The sequence below is a fragment of the Somniosus microcephalus genome, chromosome 4 (genome assembly GCF_052327205.1).
Source record: "Somniosus microcephalus isolate GS21.2 chromosome 4, FLI_Smic_1.0, whole genome shotgun sequence".
Taxonomy (NCBI): Eukaryota; Metazoa; Chordata; class Chondrichthyes; order Squaliformes; family Somniosidae; genus Somniosus; species Somniosus microcephalus.
This window is the reverse complement of record NC_140990.1, coordinates 306,575,855-306,601,382: the sequence shown is the minus strand read 5'-3', so window position 1 is coordinate 306,601,382 and position 25,528 is coordinate 306,575,855. Positions and strand designations below refer to the sequence as shown.

The 25,528-nt window shown below is 43.9% G+C and overlaps 1 protein-coding gene across 3 annotated transcripts in view; it reads right to left on the bottom strand.

Annotated features, from left to right (window-relative positions):
- The window catches only part of epc2 (enhancer of polycomb 2), an 80,358-nt gene that overhangs the window by 38,546 nt on the left and 16,284 nt on the right, over window positions 1-25,528 (bottom strand). For 2 of the 3 annotated variants that reach the window (XM_085986687.1, XM_085986686.1), the window contains exon 2: window positions 855-1,014. In XM_085986687.1, the coding sequence (XP_085842813.1) occupies window positions 855-1,014 (160 nt within the window). Of the gene's footprint in view, window positions 1-854; window positions 1,015-2,907; window positions 3,033-25,528 lie in introns of all 3 variants that reach the window. The other variant, XM_085986688.1, reaches the window with a different exon arrangement.

The window sequence follows — 25,528 nt, the reverse complement described above, 5'->3', positions numbered from 1 at the left end:
CAATTTAAAGCAAAGCTTTAAAAAATCAGTTTTAATTTTATTAGCACATTCATCACAATACACTTATTGCTAACAATTTATTATTTAAGCAAACCCTGCTAATTTCATGAAAATATGCAAATTAAAACCAATTTCCTTTGGTTTCGAAGTCAGATAAAGATTTTAAAATAACATTTAAATCAAACATACCATTTACTCAGACAACTGATCTGTGCCAAAATAAATCACTGAGACACATCAGATTTTCCAATTTGAAATTGCACTGCGCTGAGCCTTTTCAGTCACTACATGTGCAGAGATGCAACGCTCTTGGAAATTACTGAAACCTTGTGGAGTGTCCTTATGAGATTCCCACAATTCTATGTTTGAATCTATATTATAGTAAGGGGCTGAAGTGAAATAAAACCTCTTGTTCTTCCCAAAAGAAACAGCCATGCTCCTCATTCTAAGCTGTGGCTTCCTACATCTTCTCTGCATAGCTTCAAAATACATTTTAAAATCTTAACAAAAAACTTCAATGAACTACAGTCGAAGAGATAAATATCCAAGTTTAGCAATTTAATTAGACGTTTCAGGCAACTCAGCCCCCCAGCATAAATCTGCACATTTTTTTTCATTTTCAAATATACATTCTGGAATATATTCAAGGAAATTAACAAAATCATGAATTTAAAAAGGTTTAAAATAGGAAGGAATGCAGTTTTAAAGCACACAGACAGGCTACTGCATTTGAGATCACTGGAAAAATGTTTCCTCCAAATTGGAATCATCTTAAAAAGGTCCCTAAGCAACAAAAAGGGCTGGTGAGGAAGCCCCAAGTCAGTCAGATAATGATCTGATGGTGAGCAACTTACGCTGAATGTGAATGAGCTGTTTGGGAACCTTGAATTCTCCCCTGTACAGACGATCATAGTAAGAGACATTACTCTCTGCTTCAGGCACTGGAATAACCATATTCTCCCTTTTCTCTCTGAAGACTTGCTGGGCTGAAATAGCTCTCTGCAAATGGTGTTCCTGAAAGAAGGGAGGGAGGGAAACTACATTATAGCAACATTAAAAAGGTAAATTTAGGGTTTCCCCAATGGTTGAGTGGTACAAAACTATATAAACTCAGGAGGCAACAAATTTGATCCCTGGTCTGTAGCAATTTAGCCGATCTCAACTAGGACACTACAAGTGGCATGTATTTCCTAGCTACAAAAGCAGAGCAGGTTAAAAAAAAGTCAAGTTCACTTTCTTCTGGAAAGTGTACATGTGGGCATTTGGTATGGCCAGAATTTAGCTTTACTGGTGAGGCCCCACTGTAGAACAGCTAGCCAACATTCAATTTCTAGGTACATACATGAAAAATAACCACTTGTGCAAGCTACTGAAAGGACTGCAAAGTCTGTATTAACATATCCCAACACGTCACCCTCAGAAGAGGAAAGAGAAAATTGGAAAAGAAAATAGCAAATTTTCCAATATATACTTGCAACACAACAATTATTTCTGAAATTTGAGACACAGGAACTTTTAAGTTGCATTTTTATATTGCTCAGCTGGCAGAAGAGTGGTGGCAAATGGCATGAACACTGTCCTCCTTGGCTCAAGCCAGCCAGATTACCCTGCCATTACCATTTTCTTATGGCAATATCATGTTTCTGCCGCTTTCCATTATTAAAATGTGGCAGAGTTGGAGTTCTGAGGAACGGATGAGACTCTGAAACACACAATATACAAATTTACCACCAACTCAGCAGCTGGCCCATACTATAAAAATAGGGCACAACATTCTATCAGTTGATTTATTTATCTTTTTTAGTATTTAGTGTCTGCCTGATTTGTATTATTAGGAACTATTTTAGGGGGCCAATGGTGCAGAGGATTGCAAAGGACTAGTACCAGCTGGCAGATAGGGTGGGGGGCTTACTGTGAAGCACTCCGAGGGCTGGTCCAAGAATGTCTCCAGGCAGGCCAGATTGTAGAGGACTCCTGATAGGTTGAGACAAGCAGAGAATAACTGGGTGGATTGAGTCAGGCTGTTGAAGGGAGCAGTAAGAAAGTGGGGCTTCCCTTTGGCTCCATCTCTGCAAAATGTTCCAAAGTGAAGGGGTGCTTCCGGTGATTGAAGTGGACTGCAGCCAATTGGCGTTTGCAGTGAAAAACAGGCAACAAAGCCTACCTTTCAGGTGGGCATAAAAAATCCTATGGCACGATTCAAAGAAGAGCAGGGAAGTTTTCCCTGGCCAACATTTATTCCCCAAACCAATATATATATTAAAAAAAAATCAGATTACTTGGTCATTTATCTCATTGCTGTTAGTGGGACTTTGCCGTGTGCAACTTGCCAGCCTTATTTCCCTACATTACAACAGTGACAGCACTTCAAAACTGCTTAACCGGCTGTGAAGTGCTTTGGGACATCTTATGGTTGTGAACGGTGCTATACAAATGCAAGTTCTTTTACTTTCTAGTCCAAGTGAAGCTTTAGCCAAGTACTCCTAAACTAAGTCCTATATATTAATCTAGCGATCCAGGGTACAGGAATTGCTGACACACCAATGTCAGCAATATACTATCAAAAAACAATCCGATTTACTGTGGAACCACATCATCTGAAATTTACAGTTGGTTCTCTTTAAAAGGTATGAAAATGCTTCCGATTGTAGGTAGGAGTTATGATTTAACTACCGGTTGCATACTGTTCCAATAATGTTTAATTTGGCAAATATTTACAGAAATGCTTTACATGTCATGTGATGTCTTCCCAACTACCACCCCCCACATCATAATGTCACATCTTCCATCCCCAGCTTCAGTGAACTGCACTGTATCTAATTCACTCAGTATGTTTGCTTAATGGCAGTAATTTGCTAAACAGGACAATTTTAACAGGGAGTCTGAATTATTGGGTTTCAACTGTACCTGCAATTTGAAAGGTGTGTCCTAGCTCTTGTGTGCTGTGAAGGGATTGGCTTGAAAGCGGCTCAAAGCACCAGAGCAGCAAAAGGTCCCACATAATTGCCTTTTATAATATAAACTGAGCAGCCCTGTAAATGGGAAGTAAACAGGCAAAGTGAATGATTAAAAGGTGGCAGCGCAAGTATGTGAGGTTGTAAAAGTTTTGCATCTAATGCGCATCCGCAGCATCACACCTTCCAAAGAGGTCACTGATAGAGTGTGGCCGCAGAAGCATCACATATCTCCATCGCCCATAAACTAAATTTAAGATCTTTATTTGCCTTAGACAGAGTGCAACAAAGGTTCACTAGACTGGGATGAGGGGATTGCCCTATAGAGATAGAGAAGATTAGGCCTATATTCCCCAGAGTTTAGAAGAATGAGAGAGGTGATCTACTTGAAACATATAAAATTCTTAAGGGGCTTGACAGGGTTAATGCTGGGAAAATGTTTCCCCTGGCTGGGGAGTCTAGAACACAGGGTCACAGTCTCAGAATAAGGGGTTGGCCATTTAGGACTGAGATGAGAAGAAATTTCTTCACTCAAAGGGTTCTGAATCTTTAGAATTCTCTACCCAGAGAGCGGAGGATGCTCAGTCATTGAGTACATTCAAGACAGAGATCGATAAATTTTGGGGAATTAAGGGATATGGGAATAGTACGGGAAGGTGGAGTTGAGGTAGAAGATCAGCCATGATGTGTTGAATGGCGGAGCAGGCTCGAAGGGCCAAATGGGCTACTCCAGTTCCTATTGCTTATGTTCTTATTCACGAGACATGTTTCGGCGAATATTTTCTCTTCACTCAGGTCAGTGTACCTATCTATAAATACTAGACATGTCTATATTTGGTAATTTATTGTTAAAAATGCCTACAAACAGCTTGGCTGGGATGTGGGACATGAGTTGGAAATTTCACCTCACTCTTTGGCTTTAGAGATGTTATGGGGAGAAAACAAGAGAAGGCGAGAGAGAGAGCGAGAGCATGAGAGAAAAGCGAGCAAGAAAAAGGAGGGAAAAAAGCAAGGGAAGGAGGGGCGAGAAAAGCAAGAGTGGAGGGGGTTGAGGAGAGAAAAAGGAGACACACAGATCACAAACTGTAATTTTCATAATTCTCTTGCAGAATTATAATACCCCAGAGTGCACCACAATCCTGTACATGACAACCAGGTAAAGAAGGATTGGGGGGGGGGGGGGGGGGGGGGGGGGGGGGGGGGGGGTTATATACATAGATAGCTGATCATCTGTTTTGTTGCTCAGTCAGAAGAGTGCGACAGAAAAATTGTGACACAGAGGAAGTTTGCCCTACATACAAGGCTTTTCATACATTTGTAAATGAGATTGTGGGATTTGCAGCTTTTAACCGTGCTCCTGCAAAACTACAATACTCAAAGTATACCGTGACAATCCAGGTCATGTGACAACCAGACCATTTCATTTTTTCCAACATTTTCTACCGTTTAAGCCATAAAAAACTAAGTTGACTGTTACTTGGGATGTGCACAGCAGGTGGCCATGCGACTCATGCCTGTGCTAACACCATACCAAAAGTATCTTCCTGCTTCTTTTCACGTACACTTAATATTTATGTTCAAAAATGTATCAAATTTCCTCAAATTTTGTGCATGAATCAACTTGTGGTAATGCATTCCATAAATCCTTTGTGTGAAATAAAGTATTTTGCCTTCCCCCTACACTTGATAATTCACCAAATAGTCTTTCACTATTTACCCCATCAAACTTCTTTAAAAAATTGAACACTTGTATTCAAAGCCCGTCAACCTTTTCTGCTCTAGTGAATATAGCACTAGTTTTTCCAAATCTCTCGTCATAAATATATCCTCTTATGTACAGGCCATCATCCTGGTGAAATCTATTCCAAATTTAACCCAATTTCCAATTTTATTTTTACAATAGTGCCCAAAACCAAATGTGACCCAATCAATGTCTTGCACAGATTCAGCACAATTGTCTTGTTTTATATTCAGCACAATTGTCTTGTTTTATATTCAAAGTTCCCATCTCATTTGCCTTTTTATAATGGCCTTTTCACCACTTTCACCCCCAACTTTCTCTGTTCCCACACTCCATGGAAAAATTTAGGGTACATTTCCATTCCCGGTTCTTTTCCCCCAAAAATAGTAGCGGTGTTGAACTGGCTTTCCCACATGCAGCAAGTATATAAATGTAAGGAATGGAGAACATCTATTCAAGAGGCATAGGCTGGCAGGTAACAAAGAAAAATCCCAGCTTCTCCACCCCCCCCCCCCCCGCCAAAGAGCCCGCTCCCTTCCCAGCACTTTTCCCCCAGAACCAGAGTCACGAAGCGAGCAACCGAAAAAAACACTTGGACTGCGCACGCGCAACTACTTCAACCGTGTTGGCAGCAGTCGCGTCCTTCAGGCAATGCATTCCAAATCATAACTCACTGCGTAAAAACATTTCTCCTCATCTCATCCCTCTGGTGAGCGAGAGCGGCTGGAGAGCGCCAAACCTCGGGAGATTTCACAGGTGAGCCGGGGCTACAACGGACCGGTGAGTGTAAAGAAGTAAAAAAGTAATCAAAGTTTGACATCACCAGAAAGCAGGTAAGTGCTTAATTTTTGTGGTTTATAGCGGGGCGTGCTAGTAAACAAGGGTCTTTGAGTATATCGTTTAATTGTAGTGTAATTGGTGGTACTGATTTGAGTTAATTTAAATTAAAGGGCAAGTCATGGCAGCACAGCTCGGCCCCGTGGCATGCTCCTCCTGCGCTATGTGGGAAATCAGGGACACTTCCTGTGTCCCTGACGACCATGTGTGCGGGAAGTGTATCCAGCTGCAGCTACTGGCAGGCCGCATTGCGGCGCTGGAGCTGCGAATGGATACATACTGGAGCATTCGCGATGCTGAGGACATTGTGAATAGCACGCACGTTTAGGGAGTTGGTCACACCGCAGGTAAAGGCTGCACAGGCAGGAATGGAATGGGTGACCGCCAGGCAGAGTAGTAGTCGCAGGCAGGTAGTGCAAGGGTCCCCTGTAGCCATCCCCCTCTCAAACAGATATACCGCTTTGGATATTATTGGGGGAGATGGCTTAACGGGGGAAGGCAGCAATAGCCAACTTCCTGGCACCAGGGGTGGTTCTGCTGCACAGGACGGGAGGAAAAAGAGCGGGAGAGCTATAGTGATAGGGGATTCTATTGCAAGGGGAATAGATCGGCGTTTCTGTGGCCGCAAACGAGACTCCAGGATGGTATGTTGCCTCCCTGGTGCAAGGGTCAAGGATGTCTCGGGGTGGCTGCAGGGCATTCTGGAGGGGGAAGGTGAACAGTCAGCTGTCGTGGTGCATATAGGTACCGATATAGGTTAAAAAAATGGGATGAGGGCCTAAAAGTTGAATATAGGGAGTTAGGAGGTAAATTAAAAAATAGGACCTCAAAAGGTAGTAATCTCAGGATTGCTACCAATGCCACGTGCTACTCAGAGTAGAAATAGAAGGATATTTCAGATGAATACGTGGCTAGAGGAATGTTGCAAGGAGGAGGGATTCAAATTCCTGAGACATTGGAACCGTTTCTGGGGGAGGTGGGACCAGTACAAACTGGACGGTTTGCACCTGTTCAGGACCGGGACCGATGTCCTAGGGGGAGTGTTTGCTAGTGCTGTTGGGTAGGGTTTAAACTAAAATGACAGGGGGTTGGGAACCTGTGCAGGGAAACAGAGGAAAGGGATGCAAGGATAGAAGCAAGACAGGAAGGAGAAAAGCAAAAGTGGAAGGCAGAGAAATCAAGGGTGCAAATCAAACAGGGCCACAGTAAATAATAATTCTAAAAGGACTAAGTGTTAAAAATCAAGCCTGAAGGCTTTGTGTCTTAATGCGAGGAGCATTCGTAATAAGGCGGATGAATTAGCTGTGCAAATAGATGTAAACGGATATGATATAATTGGGATTACGGAGACATGGCTCCAGGGTGACCAAGGCTGCGAATTCAACATGCAGGGGCATTCAATATTCAGGAAGGACAGGCAAAAAGGAAAAGGAGGTGAGGAAGCATTGCTGGTTAAAGAGAGTAACACAATAGTAAGGAAGGATATTAGCTCCGATGATGTGGGATCTGTATGGTCGGAGCTGAGAAATACCAAGAGACAGAAAACGTTAGTGGGAGTTGTATACCGACCCCCAAACAGTAATGCTGAGGTTGGGGATGGCATTAAACGGGAAATTAGAGACACGTGCAATAAGGGCACAGCAGTTATCATGGGTGACTTTAATCTACATATAGATTGGGCTAACCAAATTAGTAACAATACTGTGGAGGAGGAATTCCTGGAGTGTATACGGGATGGTTTCCTGGACCAATATGTCAAGGAACCAACTAGAGATCAGGCCATCTTAGACTGGGTATTATGTAATGAGAAAGGATTGATTAGCAATCTTGTGCGAGGCCCCTTGGGGAGGAGCGATCATAATATGATTGAATTCTTCATTAAGATGGAGAGTGAAGTAGTTGACTCAGAGACTAGGGTCCTGAATTTAAATAAAGGAAACAATGATGGTATGAGGCGCAAGTTGGCTTGGATGGATTGGGGAACGTTACTTAAAGGGTTGACAGTGGATAGGCAAGGGCAAACATTTAAAGATCGCATGGATGAACTACAGAATTTGTTCATCCCTGTCTGGCATAAAAATAAAACAAAAAAGGTGGCGTAACCGTGGCAAACAAGGGAAATTAGGGATAGCATGACATCCAAGGAGAGGACATATAAATTGGCCAGAAAAAGCAGCAAACCTAAGGATTGGGAGCAGTTTAGGATTCAGCAAAGGAGGACAAAAGAATTAATTACTAGGGGGAAAATAGAGTATGAGAGTAAGATTTCAGGAACATAAAAACTGACTGTAAAAGCTTCTATAGATATGTGAAGAGAAAAAGATTGGTGAAGTCAAGCGTAGGTCCCTTGCAGTCAGAATCAGGGGAATTTATAATGGGGAACAAAGAAATGGCAGACCAATTAAATACATACTTTGGTTCTGTCTTCACAAAGGAGGACACAAATAACCTCCCAGAGATGTTGGGGAACATAGGGTCTAATGAGAGGGAGGAACTGAATAAAATCAGTATTTGTAGAGAAATGGTGTTAGGGAAATTGACGGATTGAAGGCCGATACATCCCCACGGCCTGATAATCTACATCCTAGGGTACTTAAGGAAGTGGCCCTAGAAATAGTAGATGCATTGCTGGTCATCTTCCAAAATTATATAGACTCTGGCACAGTTCCCATGGATTGGAGGGTAGCTATTATAATCCCACTATTTTAAAAAGGTGGTAGAGAGAAAACGGGAATTATATTCAATTCAATTCAATTTTATTTGTCATATATGCAACAGGCGTGTGTACTGCACAATGAAATGTTGATTTTTACGAATCCTCGTAAACCTGACATCGGTAGTGGGGAAAATGCTAGAGTCCATTATAAAAGATGTAACAGCAGAGCACTTGGAAAACAGTGACAGGATCGGACAAAGTCAACATGGATTTACAAAAGGTCATTTGTACTTGACTATTCTACTGGAATTTTTGATGATGTAACTGGTAGAATAGATAAGGGAGAACCAGTGGATGTGGTGTATTTGGACTTTCAGAAGGCTTTCGATAAGGTCCCGCATAAGAGATTAGCGTGCAAAGTTAAAGCACATGGGATTGGGGGTAAGGTACTGACTTGGATAGAGAACTGGTTGGCAGACAGGAAGCAAAGAGCTGGAATAAATGGGTCTTTTTCCGAGTGGCAGGCAGTGACTAGTGGGGTACCACAGGGATCGGTGCTAGGACCCCAGCTATTCACAGACGACGCTCGAGTCTGCGCTCACTCGGAGGTCGAACTCCAAACCATCGTCAACACGTTCACCGAAGCGTACGAGAGCATGAGCCTTACACTAAACATCCGTAAGACAAAGGTCCTCTACCAACCTGCCCACGCCACACAGTACTGCCCCCCGATTATCAAAATCCACGACAAGGCCTTGGACAACGTGGACCACTTTCCATACCTCGGGAGCCTACTGTCAACAAGGGCAGACGTCGACGACGAAGTCCAACACCGCCTTCAGTGCGCCAGTGCAGCCTTCAGTCGCCTGAGGAAGAGAGTGTTTGAAGACCAGGACCTCAAACCCAGCACTAAGCTCATGGTCTACAGAGCAGCAGTGATACCCGCCCTGCTGTATGCCTCAGAGACATGGACCATGTACAGCAGGCACCTCAAAGCACTGGAGAGGTCCACCAACGCTGCCTCCACATAGGCACACCATCGTCAGTGTTCTTGCTCAGGCCAACATCCCCAGCATCGATCAGCTCCGATGGACGGGTCACATTGTCCGCATGCCCGATACGAGACTCCCAAAACAAGCGCTCTACTTGGAGCTCCGGCACGGCAAGTGAGCCCCAGGTGGGCAGAGGAAACGCTTCAAGGACACCCTCAAAGCCTCCTTGAAAAAGTGTAACATCCCCACCGACACCTGGGAATCCCTGGCCCAAGACCGCACAAAGTGGAGAAGCATCCAGGAAGGCGCCGAACACCGAGTCTCTTCGCCGGGAGCAAGCGGAAGCCAAGCGCAGGCAGCGCACATCAACCCAACACACCCCACCCACCCACCCCTTCAACCACCCGTGACAGAGACTGTAGGTCCCGCATTGGACTAATCAGTCACCTGCGAACTCATTTTTAATGTGGAAGCAAGTCATCCTCGGTTCCGAGGGACTGCCTAAGAAGATAAGAAGTATTCACAATATATATTAATGATCTAGACGAGGGAACTAGATGTAATATCTCCAAGTTTGCAGATGACACAAAGCTGGGTGGGTGCGTGTGCTGTGAGGAGGATGCATAGAAACTCCAGTATGATTTGGACAGGTTGGGTGATTGGGCAGATGCAGTATAATGTGGATGAGTGCGAGGTTATCCACTTTGGTGGCAAAAACAGGAAGGCAGATTATTATCTGAACGGCAATAGATTGGGAGAAGGGGGAAGTGCAACAAGACCTGGGTGTCCTTGTGCACCAGTCGCTGAAGGTAAGCATGCAGGTGCAGCAGGCGGTTAAGAAGGCAAATGGTATGTTGGCCTTCATAGCGAGAGGATTCGTGTACATGAGCAAGGATGTTTTGCTGCAGTTGTACAGGGCCTTGGTGAGACCACACCTTGAGTATTGTGTGCAGTTTTGGTCGCCTTATCTGAGAAAGGATGTTCTTGCCATGGAGGGAGCGCAATGAAGATTCACCAGACTGATACCTGGGATGGCAGGAATGGCGTATAAGGAGAGATTGGGTCGATTGGGCTTATATTCGCTGGAGTTTAGAAGAATGAGAGGGGATCTCATTGAAACTTTAAAAATTCTAACAGGACTAGACAGATTAGATGCAGGAAGGATGTTCCCGATGGTGGGGGGAGTCCAGAAGCAGGGGTCACAGTCTAAGGATAAGGGGTAAGCCATTTAGGACTGAGATGAGGAGGAATTTCTTCACGCAGAGAGTGGTGAACCTGTGGAATTCTCTACCACAGAAGGCAGTTGAGGCCAATTCATTAAATTTATTCAAGAAGGAATTAGGTATATTTCTTAAGGCTAAAGGGATCAAGGGATATGGGGAAAAGGCAGGGACAGGGTACTGAATTCAAATGATCAGCCATGATCTCATTAAATGGCGGAGCAGGCTCGAGGGGCCGAATGGCCTACTCCTGCTCCTATCATCTATGTATGTTTCTGTGGTTCTTTTGCCAATTACCTTAAATCTGTGTCCTCTGGTTACAGACTCTCCTGCCAGTGAAAACAGTTTCTCCCCATCTACAAAACCCCATATAATTCTGAACACCTCTATTAAAATCTCCCCTTAACTTTCTCTGCTCTAAGGAGAACAATCGCAGCTTCTCTAGTGTCTCCATACAATTGAAGTTTTTTATCCCTGGCATCATTCTGGTAAATCTCCTCCGCACCCTCTCTAAGGCTTTGACATCCTTCCTAAAGGGTGGTGCCCAGAAATGGACACAATACTCCAGCTGAGGCCTAACCAGTGATTTATAAAGGTTTAGCATACCGTCCTTGCTTTTGTATTATTTGTCTCTATTTATAAAGCCCAGGACCCGTATGCTTTTTTTTTTAAAAACCTGTCTCAACTTGTTCTGCCATCTTCAAAGAGACACCCCCAGGTCTCTGTTCCTGCACCCACTTTAAAATTGTACCCTCTCCTCGTTCTTCCTTCCAAAATGCATCACTTCTCTGCATTAAATTTCATCTGCTATGTGTCTGCCCATTTCACCAGTCAGTCCATGTCCTCCTGAAGTCTGCTACTATCCTCCTCACTGTTTATTATATTTATGATAAGTTATAAAAATAAGAGAACATGTGACTCTAAAATGAGTACTGAATTAGATAGGCGCACCCTGGACCCAATGTTCCTTCACTCTCTAACACCTGAACACTAAACAATTTCCCCATGCGAAATGCTACAGCAGATTAATAATATAAATGATGATCTGAACTTAGGTACATTGTGAAGAGGAATGCAAGCAACTTCAGGAGGGCACATACAAGTTGGTAGATTGCACAGATAGAGGTTAGATAAAATTTAATACAGAGAAATGCATCATGTATGGTGATACATTTTGGGAGGAAGAATAAGAAAAGGTCATACACACGATAAAACTTTAAAAGTAGCAAAGCACACTTAGGAGTTTAGATATACAAATCTTGGGAAGACAGGTTACATAAGAACATAAGAATGGGGAGCAGGTATAGGGCATACAGCCCCTCGAGCCTGCTCTGCCATTCAATAAGATCATGGCCAATCTACAACCTCAACTCCACTTTCCCGCTTGATCTCCATATCCCTCGATTCCCCTAGAGTCCAAAAATCTATCTATTTCAGCCTTGAATATACTCAACAATTCAGCACACACAGCCCTTTGGGGTAGAGAATTCCAAAGATTCACAACCCTCAGTGAAGAAATTCCTCCTCATCTCAGTTAAATGGCCAACCCCCTATCCTGAGACGATGCCCCCTAGTTCTAGACACTCCAGCCAGGGGAAAACAACCTTTCAGCATCTACCCTGTCAATCCCCTTCAGAATCTGGTATGTTTCAATGCTATCACCTCTCATTCTTCTAAACTCGAGTATAGGCTCAATCTACTCAATCTCTCCTCATTGGACAGCCCTCTCATCCCAGGAATCAATCTAGTGAACCTTTGTTGCACCGCCTCTAAGGCAAGTATATCCTTCCTCAGATAAGGAGACCAAAACTGTGCACAGTACTCCAGGTGTGGTCTCACCAAGACCCTGTACAATTGTAGCAAGACTTCCTTACTCTTATACTCCAACCCCCTTGCAATAAAGGCCAACATGCCATTTGCCTTCCTAATTGCTTGCTGTACCTGCATGCCAACGCTTAAAGTTATAAAATCAATCCTGCAATTATTTAGCACCTTTCATGTCCCAAGGGTGTCCGAAAGAACTTTCCAGATTCTATGGTTTATAATTAAGGGTAGAGTAGGGGCGCCGAACACCTCAAGTCTCTTCGCCGGGAGCAAGCGGAAGCCAAGCGCAGGCAGCGCACGTCAACCCAAGCACCCCACCCACCCGCCCCTTCAACCACCGTCTGCCCCACCTGTGACAGAGACTGTAGGTCCCGCATTGGGCTAATCAGTCACCTGCGAGCTCATTTTTAATGTGGAAGCAAATCATCTCGGTTCCGAGGGACTGCCTAAGAAGAAGAGTACAAAAGCAAAAAAAAGGTTAATGCTAAACCTATATAAATTATTGCTCAGAATACAATGAGAATATTACTTTAGGAATGATATCAAGACCATGGAGAGGGTGGAGAAAAGATTAACTAAGAGGATACCTGGGTGAGAGACTTTAGTTGCAAGGAGAGACCGAGACTCTGTTCATTAGAATAAAAGGTGGGTAAGGAGATCCAAGAGTTGTTTAGAATTGAGAGGTTTTAAATAAAGTAAGTCGGAAAAACTATTTCCACTGGTCAATGAATCGGTAACTAGAAAGCATAAATTTAAGATCGTCACCAAGTGAACAAAGGGAGAGGTTAGGAAAGTTTATTTTTACACAGAAGACTGGAGGGCATTTTTATGTCCTGATTAGAAACAGTGCTGGAATTAGAATCCCTAATAGCTGTTAAAAGGGAAGTGGATAAATATTTGGAAAAGAAAAAAGGCATAGGGAAAGGACCAAAATTTGCACCTAAATTAATTGCTCTTTCAGAGAGCCGGCTTAGGCACACTAAAATTTACATGATTCAATATTTGCCAACCCCCTAACATCCTTAGTTTCCACATTCTTCCCAACAGATTACTAGCAAATTTTTATATATTCCCTCTTTGTCCATGTGTAAATAATGGCCCAGAAATTCGGGTCTCCACGGGTGAGTACGCACGGGGTACTCACCCGTAAGCCCAATGGAAGTGCCGGTTTCCTGCATGCACGGAAAACCGGCACTTCCGTTCCCCTGAAAGCAGGGGTTCAGAGGTCGAACGCGTGCGCGGGGGAGGCAGCGCGTGCGCATTGAACTTCGTTCTTTTTTTTTTTAAAAACAGGTTTTCCCGGGAAGGTAAGTCTGCAGAAGTTAGACATGTAAAAAGCAGGCGTAAGGCCTGCTTTTTACAAGGCAAGTGGTGAATTAATTAAAATTAAAACATTTTTTCCAGAGGTTTATTATTTTTAAATACTTTAAAGCAAGTTAAGTTTATTTTTAGCCCCGTTAGAAAATTTTTAAAAAATTTTGAAAATTTAAATTGTTTAAAATAGTTATTTCCACGGGGGCCCACAGCTCAACAGCCGGCGCGCAAGGTAAGTGCAGGTCGGGGGCTTGCAGCCGCGGGAAGCCCCCGACCCGAATTTCTGGGCCAATGTATATTTATGGAGAGCAAGTGAGGTTTCTACAAAGATCCTGGGGCATGCACAAGCTACATCCTATCAATTCAAAAAATATCCTCTTAATCCTAGTTTTCATCATTTAGCTATTCCTCAAACTACAACATAACTTTCAATTCAATAGTATGTGACCGTAATCTTCAAAACAAGTCTTGTCTCACTTCAAAAGTCCAATTTTAACAAATCCAGTGCATTTCCTTTGCCTATACATTTGATGATTTGCCCACTGCTTTCTATCCAAGATTAATTAGCCTCACAATTTAACGTGAAATGCAAAATTGTATCTCTACCTCACACCTCTTAACCATAGTGTTGGTGGTATTTCTTTAAAAAATAATGTAATTGAAATTCAAAACAAGATCCTATTGAACCAAAAACTTAGTGGCAATGGGGCATAACATACTTTACCCGGACAGTATATCAGATGTGATTCAGTACCACACAAGACAATACATAGAAACATAGAAGATAGGAGGAGTAGGCCATTCAGCCCCTCGAGCCTGCTCCGCCATTCAATGTGATCATGGCTGATCATCCAAATTCAGTACCCTGTCCCTGCTTTCTCCCCATATCCCTTGATCCCCTTAGCCCTAAGAAATACATCTCTAACTCCTTCTTGAATATATTTAATGAATTGGCCTCAACTGTCTTCTGTGGTAGAGAATTCCACAGGTTCACCACTCTCTGGGTGAAGAAATTCCTCCTCATCTCTGTCCTAAATGGCTTACCCCTTATCCTTAGACTGTGACCCCTGCTTCTTGACTCCCCGACCATCGGGAACATCCTTCCAGCATCTAGTCTGTCTAGTCGTGTTAGAATTTTATAAGTTTCAATGAGATCCCCTCTCATTCTTGTAGTGTACGTACCTTTAAGAGGAACTATGTTTTTGAAGCCCCTGTATACTGTAGTACCAGTAGTGACCACTCGGGTATATAAGCCAGTGTAGCGTCTTGTGTAGTTAGTTCACCTCCAGACTTTGTTCAGTAAACACTTGTTAAATCAACTCCTGCATTCCGTGTCTCCATTAACACACAGATCTAACAGTGGCGACGAGTTAGGAACGAACTTACCTGCAATTCGGCAGCACCTCAAGGGGATCGATTCCTCATACGAAGGTCGAAGCCAGAAAAAAAAATAATAACTCGAAGAAACTCGAAAATGAGGGCCAGGCTTGGTCTCCAGTCTGTGGTTTCCCCAGCTAAACGGGCTGGTGGCAGGTAGTGCACTGATCCTTCCTGGGTTGCGGCGGGCTGGAGCTCGATCGGGTGGCTCTGCAACGGGGCCGGGCAGCGAGTCGGGAAGCAGAATCAAAGAGAGAGAGAGAGAGAGAGGGTGGAGCACTCAGGGCGCGGCCGGTGCTGCGAATCAGGTCGGCGTTTGGACCGAGCAGAGGGAGGGGAAAGTCCCAGAGGGTCCGCTCCACGACGGGAACGGTTCTTCAATTACGGAGAGAATATTGAAGCGATATATTTTTTTTAAATAGAAAAGCTGCAGGTCACAACGGGAACCGCGGAGAACAGCGTTGGCAGCAGCGGCAGGAAAGCGCGGGAGGCGCCATCTTAACTCGGCGGGGAAGAAAGAAAAGCGCGGGAAGCGCCATTTTAGATTTTCAAGATGCCGAAGACTGGCAATATTACTGCTTTCGATAGTGATATAGAAGATTGGACCACATATGTGGAAAGAGTGGAGGTATATTGCAAGGCGAATAAAGTAGCGGATGATAAAAAGGCATCGGTACTTCTAAATCTGATGGGCGCAAGGACATACGGGCTGTTACGAAACTTGATCACTCCAGCCAAACCAAGGGACAAGAATTTTAATGAGATTGTTGATACCTTACAGGAGCACTTAAACCCAACACCGCTGCTGATAGCGGAACGATTCAAATTCTTCTGGAGGAATCAGCACAAGAATGAAAGTAACGCTGATTACCTCACCGAATTACGAAAGCTGTCAAAGCACTGCCAATTCGGGGCAGGACTGGCAGATTCTCTGCGAGACAAATTCGTCTGCGGTCTCCTAAGCGAAGGAACACAGAAAAGACTACTTTCTGAGAAAGATTTGACACTGGACAAGGCTTTCAGTGTGGCTGTATCATATGAAGCAGCAGCAAGAGGAGCTGCAGAGATACAGCAAAAGCCACAGGACTTCGGCACCCATGAAATGACACGGGGTTTCGAGAGATGTTATCGCTGCAGCAGATCCACCCATGACCAGAAGGACTGCTGGTTCAAGGACAAAGCATGCAGGCAATGCGGAAAGATGGGACACATTGCACGTGTATGCAGATCTGGAAAGAAATCCGCTGACAGTAAAAAGGTCAATAAAGAAAAGTACAGAAAGGTACAAATGACGGACAGTAGCTCCGAAGACCAGAAGAGCGATAGCGACTCCGGAAACAAGAGACTAAGCTGTCTCAAATTACATAATGTAATTGCCAAAGAAGATTACCAGACCATTTGGGTTACCCTCACGATAGCGGGGTCCCCAGTCAAAATGGAGCTAGATACAGGATCAGCTCTGACCGTCATGAGTCGACGGGATTACGAGCGGCTATTTCCGCATATACCTTTGAAAGACACATCCATTGTCTTGAAGACATATACGGGGCAGAAAGTATACCCCAGAGGGAAAATAAGGGTGCCTGTTGTATACAACGGCAAGGAAATACAGAAGTTGTATTTATACGTTCTGCCAGATGGTGGTCCACCGTTGTTGGGACGTGAATGGATCAGAAAGATACGTTTAGACTGGCAATCCATTCAGGCACTGACGGTGACCAGTAAGAAAAAAAATGATGATGATGTCATACCTGGACGATTAAAAGAAATCTTGGCTAACGCCAAAGAAGTGTTTCAACGGGAACTAGGGACCCTGAAAGGCGCCACCGCCTCAATAAAAGTGGAAGATGCGGCAATTCCCAAGTTTTTTAAGGCAAGGCCGCTGCCATACGCAATTCGTCCAGCCGTCGAGACAGAGCTGGAGAATTTGGAAAAAGCAGGCATGTTATCCAAGGTAGATTGGAGCGAGTGGGCAACACCCATCGTCCCGGTCATGAAGAAAACGTTGAATAATGATAAATCTGAAGAACAGAGAAAAGTTCGCATCTGTGGGGACTTCAAGGTGACTGTAAACCCGGTTCTTCACACGGTACAGTTTTTCGCCTCACTATCCGTAGGGAAACGTTTCACCAAAATTGACTTAGCACAGGCATATCTACAGATGGAGGTTGAGGAGGCCTCTAAAAAGTATCTCACGATAAACACACACAAAGGCCTGTACTAGTACAATCGACTGGTTTTCGGAGTGGCATCAGCTCCGGCTATCTGGCAAAGAGCTATGGAGCAAGTCCTACAAGGGATTCCGGGGACTCAATGCTACCTAGACGACATCCTTGTAACAGGAGAAAACGACAACGAGCACCGTGCCAACTTGGAGCAGGTGCTCACGAGGCTGAGAGAACGGGGCCTACGAGCAAATCGCCCCAAGTGCAAATTTTTCCAGAAACAAATATCATATTGTGGCCATGTCATTAACGGTTGCATAAGTCACCTGAAAAAATTGAAGCGGTCGTAAAGGCCCCAGCGCCTGAAAATGTCTCACAATTAAGGTCGTTCCTGGGATTAGTAAATTACTATCATAAATTTTTACCAAACTTGTCGACGGTTCTGCACCCGCTTAACGCACTGCTACAAACAGGAGTAGTTTGGAAATGGAGCAAAGACTGTAAACGTGCCTTCCATAAATGCAAAGGCTTGATCACGTCCAGGAAGTGTTGGCTCATTACAACCCATCACTGCCAATCAGACTGGCGTGCGATGCATCCCTTACGGCATGGGAATGGTATTATCGCATAGATTCCCTGATGGCTCGGAGCGGCCGATAGCTTTTGCGTTACGCTCATTGAACTCAGCTGAGCGCAACTGTGCCCAGATCGACAGGGAGGCACTCAGCCTGGTGTGGGGGGTGAAGAAATTCAACCATTACCTACACGGACAAAAGTTTACCTTGTTGACTGACCATCAACCCCTCGTCTCCATATTCAACCCTAAAAAGGGCGTTCCCATTATGACAGCGCAAAGGCTACAGAGGTGGTCCCTTTTCCTAGGGGCACACCAATATGACAGAGTACAAAGGAACAAAACAGCATGGGAATGCTGACGGGTTATCGCGCCTACCGTTGCCAACGGTGGAAGAGGCGCCTACAGTGGACCCAGTGGAGATATTCCACTCGACCATAGTGGAATGTCTACCGGTGACAAATTCTACCATTGAAAAGGAAACGCGAAATGACCCGACTCTCACGAGTCTACGATTTAACGGTGAAGGGATGGCCAGCACATGGCGAAACACTGTTGCCAGCATTCTCGCAAAGAGAACAGCTGTCAGTGTGCCGAGGAACCTTGATGTGTGGATCCAAAGTGGTGATTCCACCCAAACTCAAGGATAGAGTGCTAAAGGAGCTTCACGAGGGGCATCTGGGTGGAGTGAAAATGAAGAACTTAGCCAGAGCGTTTGTGTGGTGGCCAGGTATCGATGGAGACATCGAAGAAATGACCAAGAGCTGTCTAGGATGCCAGAAGGTCCAAAACGCCCCACCACAAGCCCCTCTACATCCATGGGAGTGGCCCTCATCTCCATGGCAAAGGGTACATATCGACTTTGCTGGTCCATTTATGGACTCAATGTTCTTAATCGCGGTGGATGCACACTCCAAGTGGCCGGAGGTAATAAAGATGTCCTCCACCACCACGGAAAAAACCATCACAGTATTAAGGACCATATTCGCCAGGAATGGGCTGCCTGAACAGATCTGTTCTGATAATGGACCGCAATTTGTATCCGAAGAATTCAGGAAGTTCTTAAAAAACAATGGGGTTAAGCACTACACGTCCGCCCCATACCATCCCGCCACCAATGGATTGGCTGAAAGGTTTGTCCAGACCTTCAAGAAGGCCATAAAGGCCATGGGTAATGAAGACATAAATCTACAACATAAGGTAGATAACTTCTTGTTTGCGTACAGGAATGCAACACATGTGGTTACAAACCAAACCCCCGCCATGATGTTTTTCAATAGAAGGCTAAGATGCCGGCTGGATTTGGTCAAGCCAAACGTCAGAAGGGACGTAGAGAACCGGCAATTTCAAAGCATGAATGAAAGGCCAACTAGAACCTTCCAGATAGGTCAACCAGTTTTGGCCCGGGACTACCGTACCGAGAAATGGCAGCCTGGAACTATTTGCACACGACTAAGACCGCTGATGTATACCGTGGACATTGGAGAAAGCATAATAAGGCGCCATGCTGACCAGATCATAGAGTCATCCGAAAAAGGACAACCTACACCACAACTCTATACGCCTAGTGATGAAGTAGAGATACCCATAGTATCTACCTCCGATCCGGTGATACTGGAACCAGATGAACCCGACACTGGCATTGAAGCCGAATCGACCTTGCCAAAAGAACCTACTACACCACCGAGGCGTTATCCGGACCAAGTCAGGAAGCCTCCAGAGAGACTGAATTTGTAATTGATTAACTTCAGCAAAAGTGTATATTATTGTTCTGGTAAAAATGTTATTTAATGATTACTTAAAATGTTATGTACTATTTATCTAAAAGGGGAGGAATTGTAGTGTACGTACCTTTAAGAGGAACTATGTTTTTGAAGCCCCTGTATACTGTAGTACCAGTAGTGACCACTCGGGTATATAAGCCTGTGTAGCGTCTTGTGTAGTTAGTTCACCTCCAGACTTTGTTCAGTAAACACTTGTTAAATCAACTCCTGCATTCCGTGTCTCCATTAACACACGGATCTAACAATTCTTCTAAACTCCAGCGAATATAAGCCTAATCGACCCAATCGCTCTTCATAAGTGATTCCTGCCATCCCAGGTATCAGTCTGGTGCATCTTCGCTGCACTCCCTCCATGGCAAGAACATCCTTCCTCAGATAAGGTGACCAAAACTGCACACAATACTCAAGGTGTGGTCTCACCAAGGCCCTGTACAACTGCAGCAAGACATCCTTGCTCCTGTACTCGAATCCTCTCGCTATGAAGGCCAACATACCATTTGCCTTCTTAACCGCCCGCTGCACCTGCATGCTTACCTTCAGCGACTGGTGCACAAGGACACCCAGGTCTCGTTGCACTTCCCCTTTTCCCAATCTATTGCCGTTCAGATAATAATCTGCCTTCCTGTTTTTGCCACCAAAGTGGACAACCTCGCATTTATCCACATTATACTGCATTTGCCATGCATCTGCCCAATCGCCCAACCTGTCCAAATCGTACTGGAGTTTCTCAGCAGCCTCCTCACAGCACACACGCCCACCCAGCTTTGTGTCGTCTGCAAACATGGAGATATTACATCTAGTTCCCTCGTCTAGATCATCATTAATATATATTGTGAATAACTGGAGTTCTAGCACCGATCCCTGCGGTACTCCACTAGTCGCTGCCTGCCACTCGGAAAAACACCCGTTTATTCCAACTCTTTGTTTCCTGTCTGCTAACCAGTTTTCTATCCAAGTCAGTACCTTACCCCCAATCCCATATGCTTTAACTTTGCACGCTAGTCTCTTATGCGGGACCTTATCGAAAGCCTTCTGAAAGTCCAAATACACCACATCTACTGGTTCTCCCTTATCTACTCTGCCAGTTACATCCTCAAAAAATTCCAGTAGATTAGTCAAGTATGATTTACCTTTTGTAAATCCATGTTGACTTTGTCCGATCCCGTCACTATTTTCCAAGTGCTCTGCTATTACATCTTTTATAATGGACTCTAGCATTTTCCCCACTACCGATGTCAGGCTTACCAGTCTATAATTCCCCCTTTTTTCTCTACCACCTTTTTTAAATAGTGGGGTTACATTAGCTACCCTCCAATCCATGGGAACTGTTCCAGAGTCTATAGCATTTTGGAAGATGACCAGCAATACATCTACTATTTCTAGGGCCACTTCCTTAACATAGAAACATAGAGATAGGAACAGGAGTAGGCCATTCGGCCCTTTGAGCCTGCTCCGCCATTCAATGAGATCATGGCTGATCTTCGTCTGAGATCATAGCTGATCTTACCAGTTCAGTACCCTGTCCCCGCCTTTTCTCCGTAACCCTTAATCCCCTTAGCCTTCAGAAATATATCCAATTCTCTCTTGAAAATATTTATTGAATTAGCCTTCACAGCCCTCTGTGGCAGGGAATTCCACAGGCTCACCACTCTTTGAGTGAAGAAATTCTTCCTCATCTCTGTTTTAAATGATTTGCCCGCTATTTTTAGACTGTGGCCCCTGGTTCTGTGCTCCCCTGCCATTGGAAACATTCTCTCTGAATTCAGCCTGTCCAGGCCTGCCATAATTTTATATGTTTCGATGAGATCCCCTCTCAATCTTCTAAACTCCAGTGAGTACAAGCCCAAACTATTTAATCTCTCTTCGTAGGTCATTCCCGCCATTCCAGGTATCAGCCTGGTGAATCGCCGTTGCACTCTTTCCATGGCAAGAACATCCTTCCGCAGATGGGGCGACCAAAACTGTACACAATACTCCAGATGCGGTCTCACCAGCACCTTGTACAGCTGTAGTAAGGTATCCCTATTCCTATACTCGAACCCCCTTGATATGAAGGCCAACATACCATTTGCCTTCTTAATCGCCTGTTGCACCTGCATGCTCTCCTTCAGTGACTGGTGCACAAGAACACCCAGGTCCCTCTGCACTTCCCCATCTCCCAATCTATTGCCATTTAGATAATAATCCACCCTCCTGTTTTTACCCCCAAAGTGGATGACCTCGCATTTATCCACATTATAGTGCATCTGCCACGTATCCGCCCATTCCCCCAACCTGTCCAAATCGCATTGTAGCCTCCTGACATCCTCATCAGAGCCCACCCCTCCTCCTAGTTTAGTGTCGTCAGCGAATTTGGAAATATTGCATCCAATTCCCTGATCCAGATCATTTATATATATTGTGAACAGCTGGGGTCCCAGGACAGATCCTTGCGGCACCCCGCTGGTCACTGCCTGCCACTCCGAAAACGAGCCGTTTATTCCAACTCTCTGTTTTCTATCCGCCAGCCAGTTCTCTATCCACGTTAATACTTTGCCCCCAATCCCATGAGCCTTAATTTTGCATGATAATCTTTTGTGTGGAACCTTATCGAAGGCTTTCTGGAAGTCAAGGTACACCACATCCACTGGCTCTCCCCCATCTATTTTACCAGTTACTTCCTCAAAAAATTCCAGCAGATTAGTCAAACACGATTTACCCTTTGTAAATCCATGTTGACTCTGTCCGATCCTTTCCCCATTTGTCAAGTGCTCCGCTATTTTATCCTTAATAATCGACTCTAGCATTTTGCCCACAACCGATGTAAGGCTTACTGGTCTATAATTCCCTGCTTTCTCTCTACCCCCCTTTTTAAATATTGGGGTAACATTAGCTACCCTCCAATCCACGGGTACTGTTCCCGAGTCAATGGAGTTCCGGAAGATGATCCTTAGAGCATCTGCTATCTCCAGGGCCACCTCCTTAAGTACCCTAGGATGTAGTTTATCAGGCCCCGGGGATTTGTCGGCCTTCAGTCCCCTCAACTTACCCAACACCATATCCCTAGAGATACTAATTTCTGTCAGCTCCTCCCTCTCATTAGTCCCTATGTTTGTCGATATTCCTGGGAGGTTATTTGTGTCCGCCTTTGTGAATACAGAACCAAAGTATGAGTTTAATTGGTCTGCCATTTCCTTATTCTCCATTATATATTCTCCCGAATCGGACTGCAAGGGACCGACTTGGGATTTTACCAGTCTTTTCCTCCTGATATACCGATAAAAGCTTTTGCAGTCTTTCTTTATGTTTGCTGCAAGTTTACTTTCGTATTCTATTTTCCCCTTCCTGATTAATCCCTTTGTCCTCTTTTGCTGTATCCTGTACTGCCCCCAATCTTCCGGTCTGGTGCTTTTTTTTGCCAGTTGATATGCCCTTTTTTTTGATTTTATGCTGTCCCTAATTTCCCTCGTTATCCACGGTTGAGTCACCTTTTTAGGTTTATTTTTATGCCAAACCGGTATAAACATGTTCTGGAATTCTTCCATTCTATCTTTGAATGCTTGCCATTGTCTATCCACTGTCAATCCCCCCAGAAACACCACCCAATCAATCTTACCCAATTCCCGTCTCATACCCTCGTAATTCCCTTTATTTAAGTTCTGGACCTTAGTCTCTGATTCAATTTCCTCACTCTCCATCTCGACTGAGAGCTCGATCATATTATGATCGCTCTGACCCAAGGGGCCTCGTACAAGAAGATTGCTGATAAGTCCCTTCTCATTGCACAATACCCAGTCTAAAATGGCCTGATCTCGAGTCGGCTCCTCGACACATTAAGTACCCTAGGATGTAGATTATCAGGCCGTGGGGATGTATCAGCCTTCAATCCTGTCAATTTCCCTAGAAATACTGATTTCATTCAATTCCTCCCTCTCATTAGACCCTATGTTCCCCGACATCTCTGGGAGGTTATTTGTGTCCTCCTTTGTGAAGACAGAACCAAAGTATGTATTTAATTGGTCTGCCATGTCTTTGTTCCCCATTATAAATTCCCCTGATTCTGACTGCAAGGGACCTACGCTTGACTTTACCAATCTTTTTCTCTTCACATATCTATAGAAGCTTTTACAGTCAGATTTTATGTTCCCTGCAAGCTTACTCTCATACTCTATTTTCCCCCTCTTAATTAATCCCGTTGTCCTCCTTTGCTGAATACTAAACTGCTCCCAATCCTCAGGTTTGCTGCTTTTTCTGGCCAATTTATGTCCTCTCCTTGGATCTTATGCTATCCCTAATTTCCCTTGTTAGCCAATGTTGAGTCACGTTTTTTGTTTTATTTTTATGCCAAACAGGGATGAACAAATTCTGTAGTTCAGCCATGCGATCTTTAAATGTTTACCATTGCCTATTCACCGTCAAACCTTAAGTAACATTCCCCAATCCATCCTAGCCAACTCGCGCCTCATACCATCGTAGTTTCCTTTATTTAAATTCAGGACCCTAGTCTCTGAATCAACTACTTCGCTCTCCATCTTAATGAAGAATTCTATCATATTATGATCTCTCCTCCCCAAGGGGCCTCACACAACAAGATTGCTAATTAATCCTTTCTCATTACATAATACCCAGTCTAAGATGGCCTGATCACTAGTTGGTTCCTCGACATATTGGTCCAGGAAACCATCCCGTATACACTCTAGGAATTCCTCTTCCACAGTATATCGTTACTAATTTGGTTAGACCAATCTATATGTAGATTAAAGTCACCCATGATAACTGCTGTGCCCTTATTGCACGCGTCTCTAATTTCCCATTTAATGCCATCCCCAACCTCAGCATTGCTGTTTGGGGGTCTGTATACAACTCCCACTAACGTTTTCTGCCCCATGGTATTTCTCAGCTCTACCCATACAGATTCCACATCATCAGAGCCAATATCCTTCCTTACTATTGTGTTAATCCCCTCTTTAACCAGCAATGCTACCCCACTGCCTTTTCCTTTTTGCCTGTCCTTCCTGAATATTGAATACTCCTGGATGTTGAATTCGCAGCCTTGGTCACCCTGGAGCCATGTCTCCGTAATCCCAATTATATCATATCCAACCTGAACTAAACCACAGAAGGATCTTCAACAGAAAGAAATCTGAAGTTAGCACTATTCCGATAAGAAGAAATTTGAATTACTACTATCAAGTTCACACAGAAAAATGACATGGTCACATATACAAGCCCTCATGGAATCACTAGGTTATGTCCTACATTATGCAGTGACATTGCTGGAAACTACCAGCCAACCACGTCAGAATTGATTTTTTTTTTTTAAACCCTCATTTGTTAAAAACTGACAGGAACGCCGTGCCAGGCTTTTGTGTTGTTCTACAAATCATACAAATTTATTTTATTATTTAAGCCTTATTTCATGCAAAGTTTGATTTTAAAAGCAGATCTGGGAAGGTTTGCAGCTGAGCAAAAAAAATAATAACCATGCAACTAAGCCTAGTTATCAAACATTTTTGGATTAGCAAGCTCACTGTTGTACTTTATTAAAATATAAGTAATTTATCCAATCAACTCTGTTTCTATTTACTGTATTTCTTATAACGATGATAAATGTTACTAGTTTTACCTCAATTTCTGAAATATGACAGTAAGAGGAGTGGCCAGCAGTGGCGATTCATGTAGTGACAGTGATCCGTGCATAAATATTACAGATCATCAGCTGACAGCAGTCACATTAAAGTCTCACAAAAGGTACTTAATTGGGGCTATTCTCCATCAATTAGAAGTCTTTTCAGATTTATGCTAAAAATAGAAACTTCCCTCTGTCTTATGATGTTAAGTCTTGCAGAAGATTGAATCGATATATCTGTATGATGATCGCAAAGGCAAGTCCTCATCCTACTGTATTACTATAGCATACACAGTAGAGCAACACCAACCAACCATCTCTCTTCCGGTTAAAATACAATCAATATTTCCCCCCAATATTTATCCAGTGCCAACTTGCATGGATTGTATAAAGCAATGGTTCACCCTTAATAACAAATAATACTAAAAATACTTTTTATTTTGTTACTAGAATATTGTTAGCGCTGTTCTGTAGAACAAGAA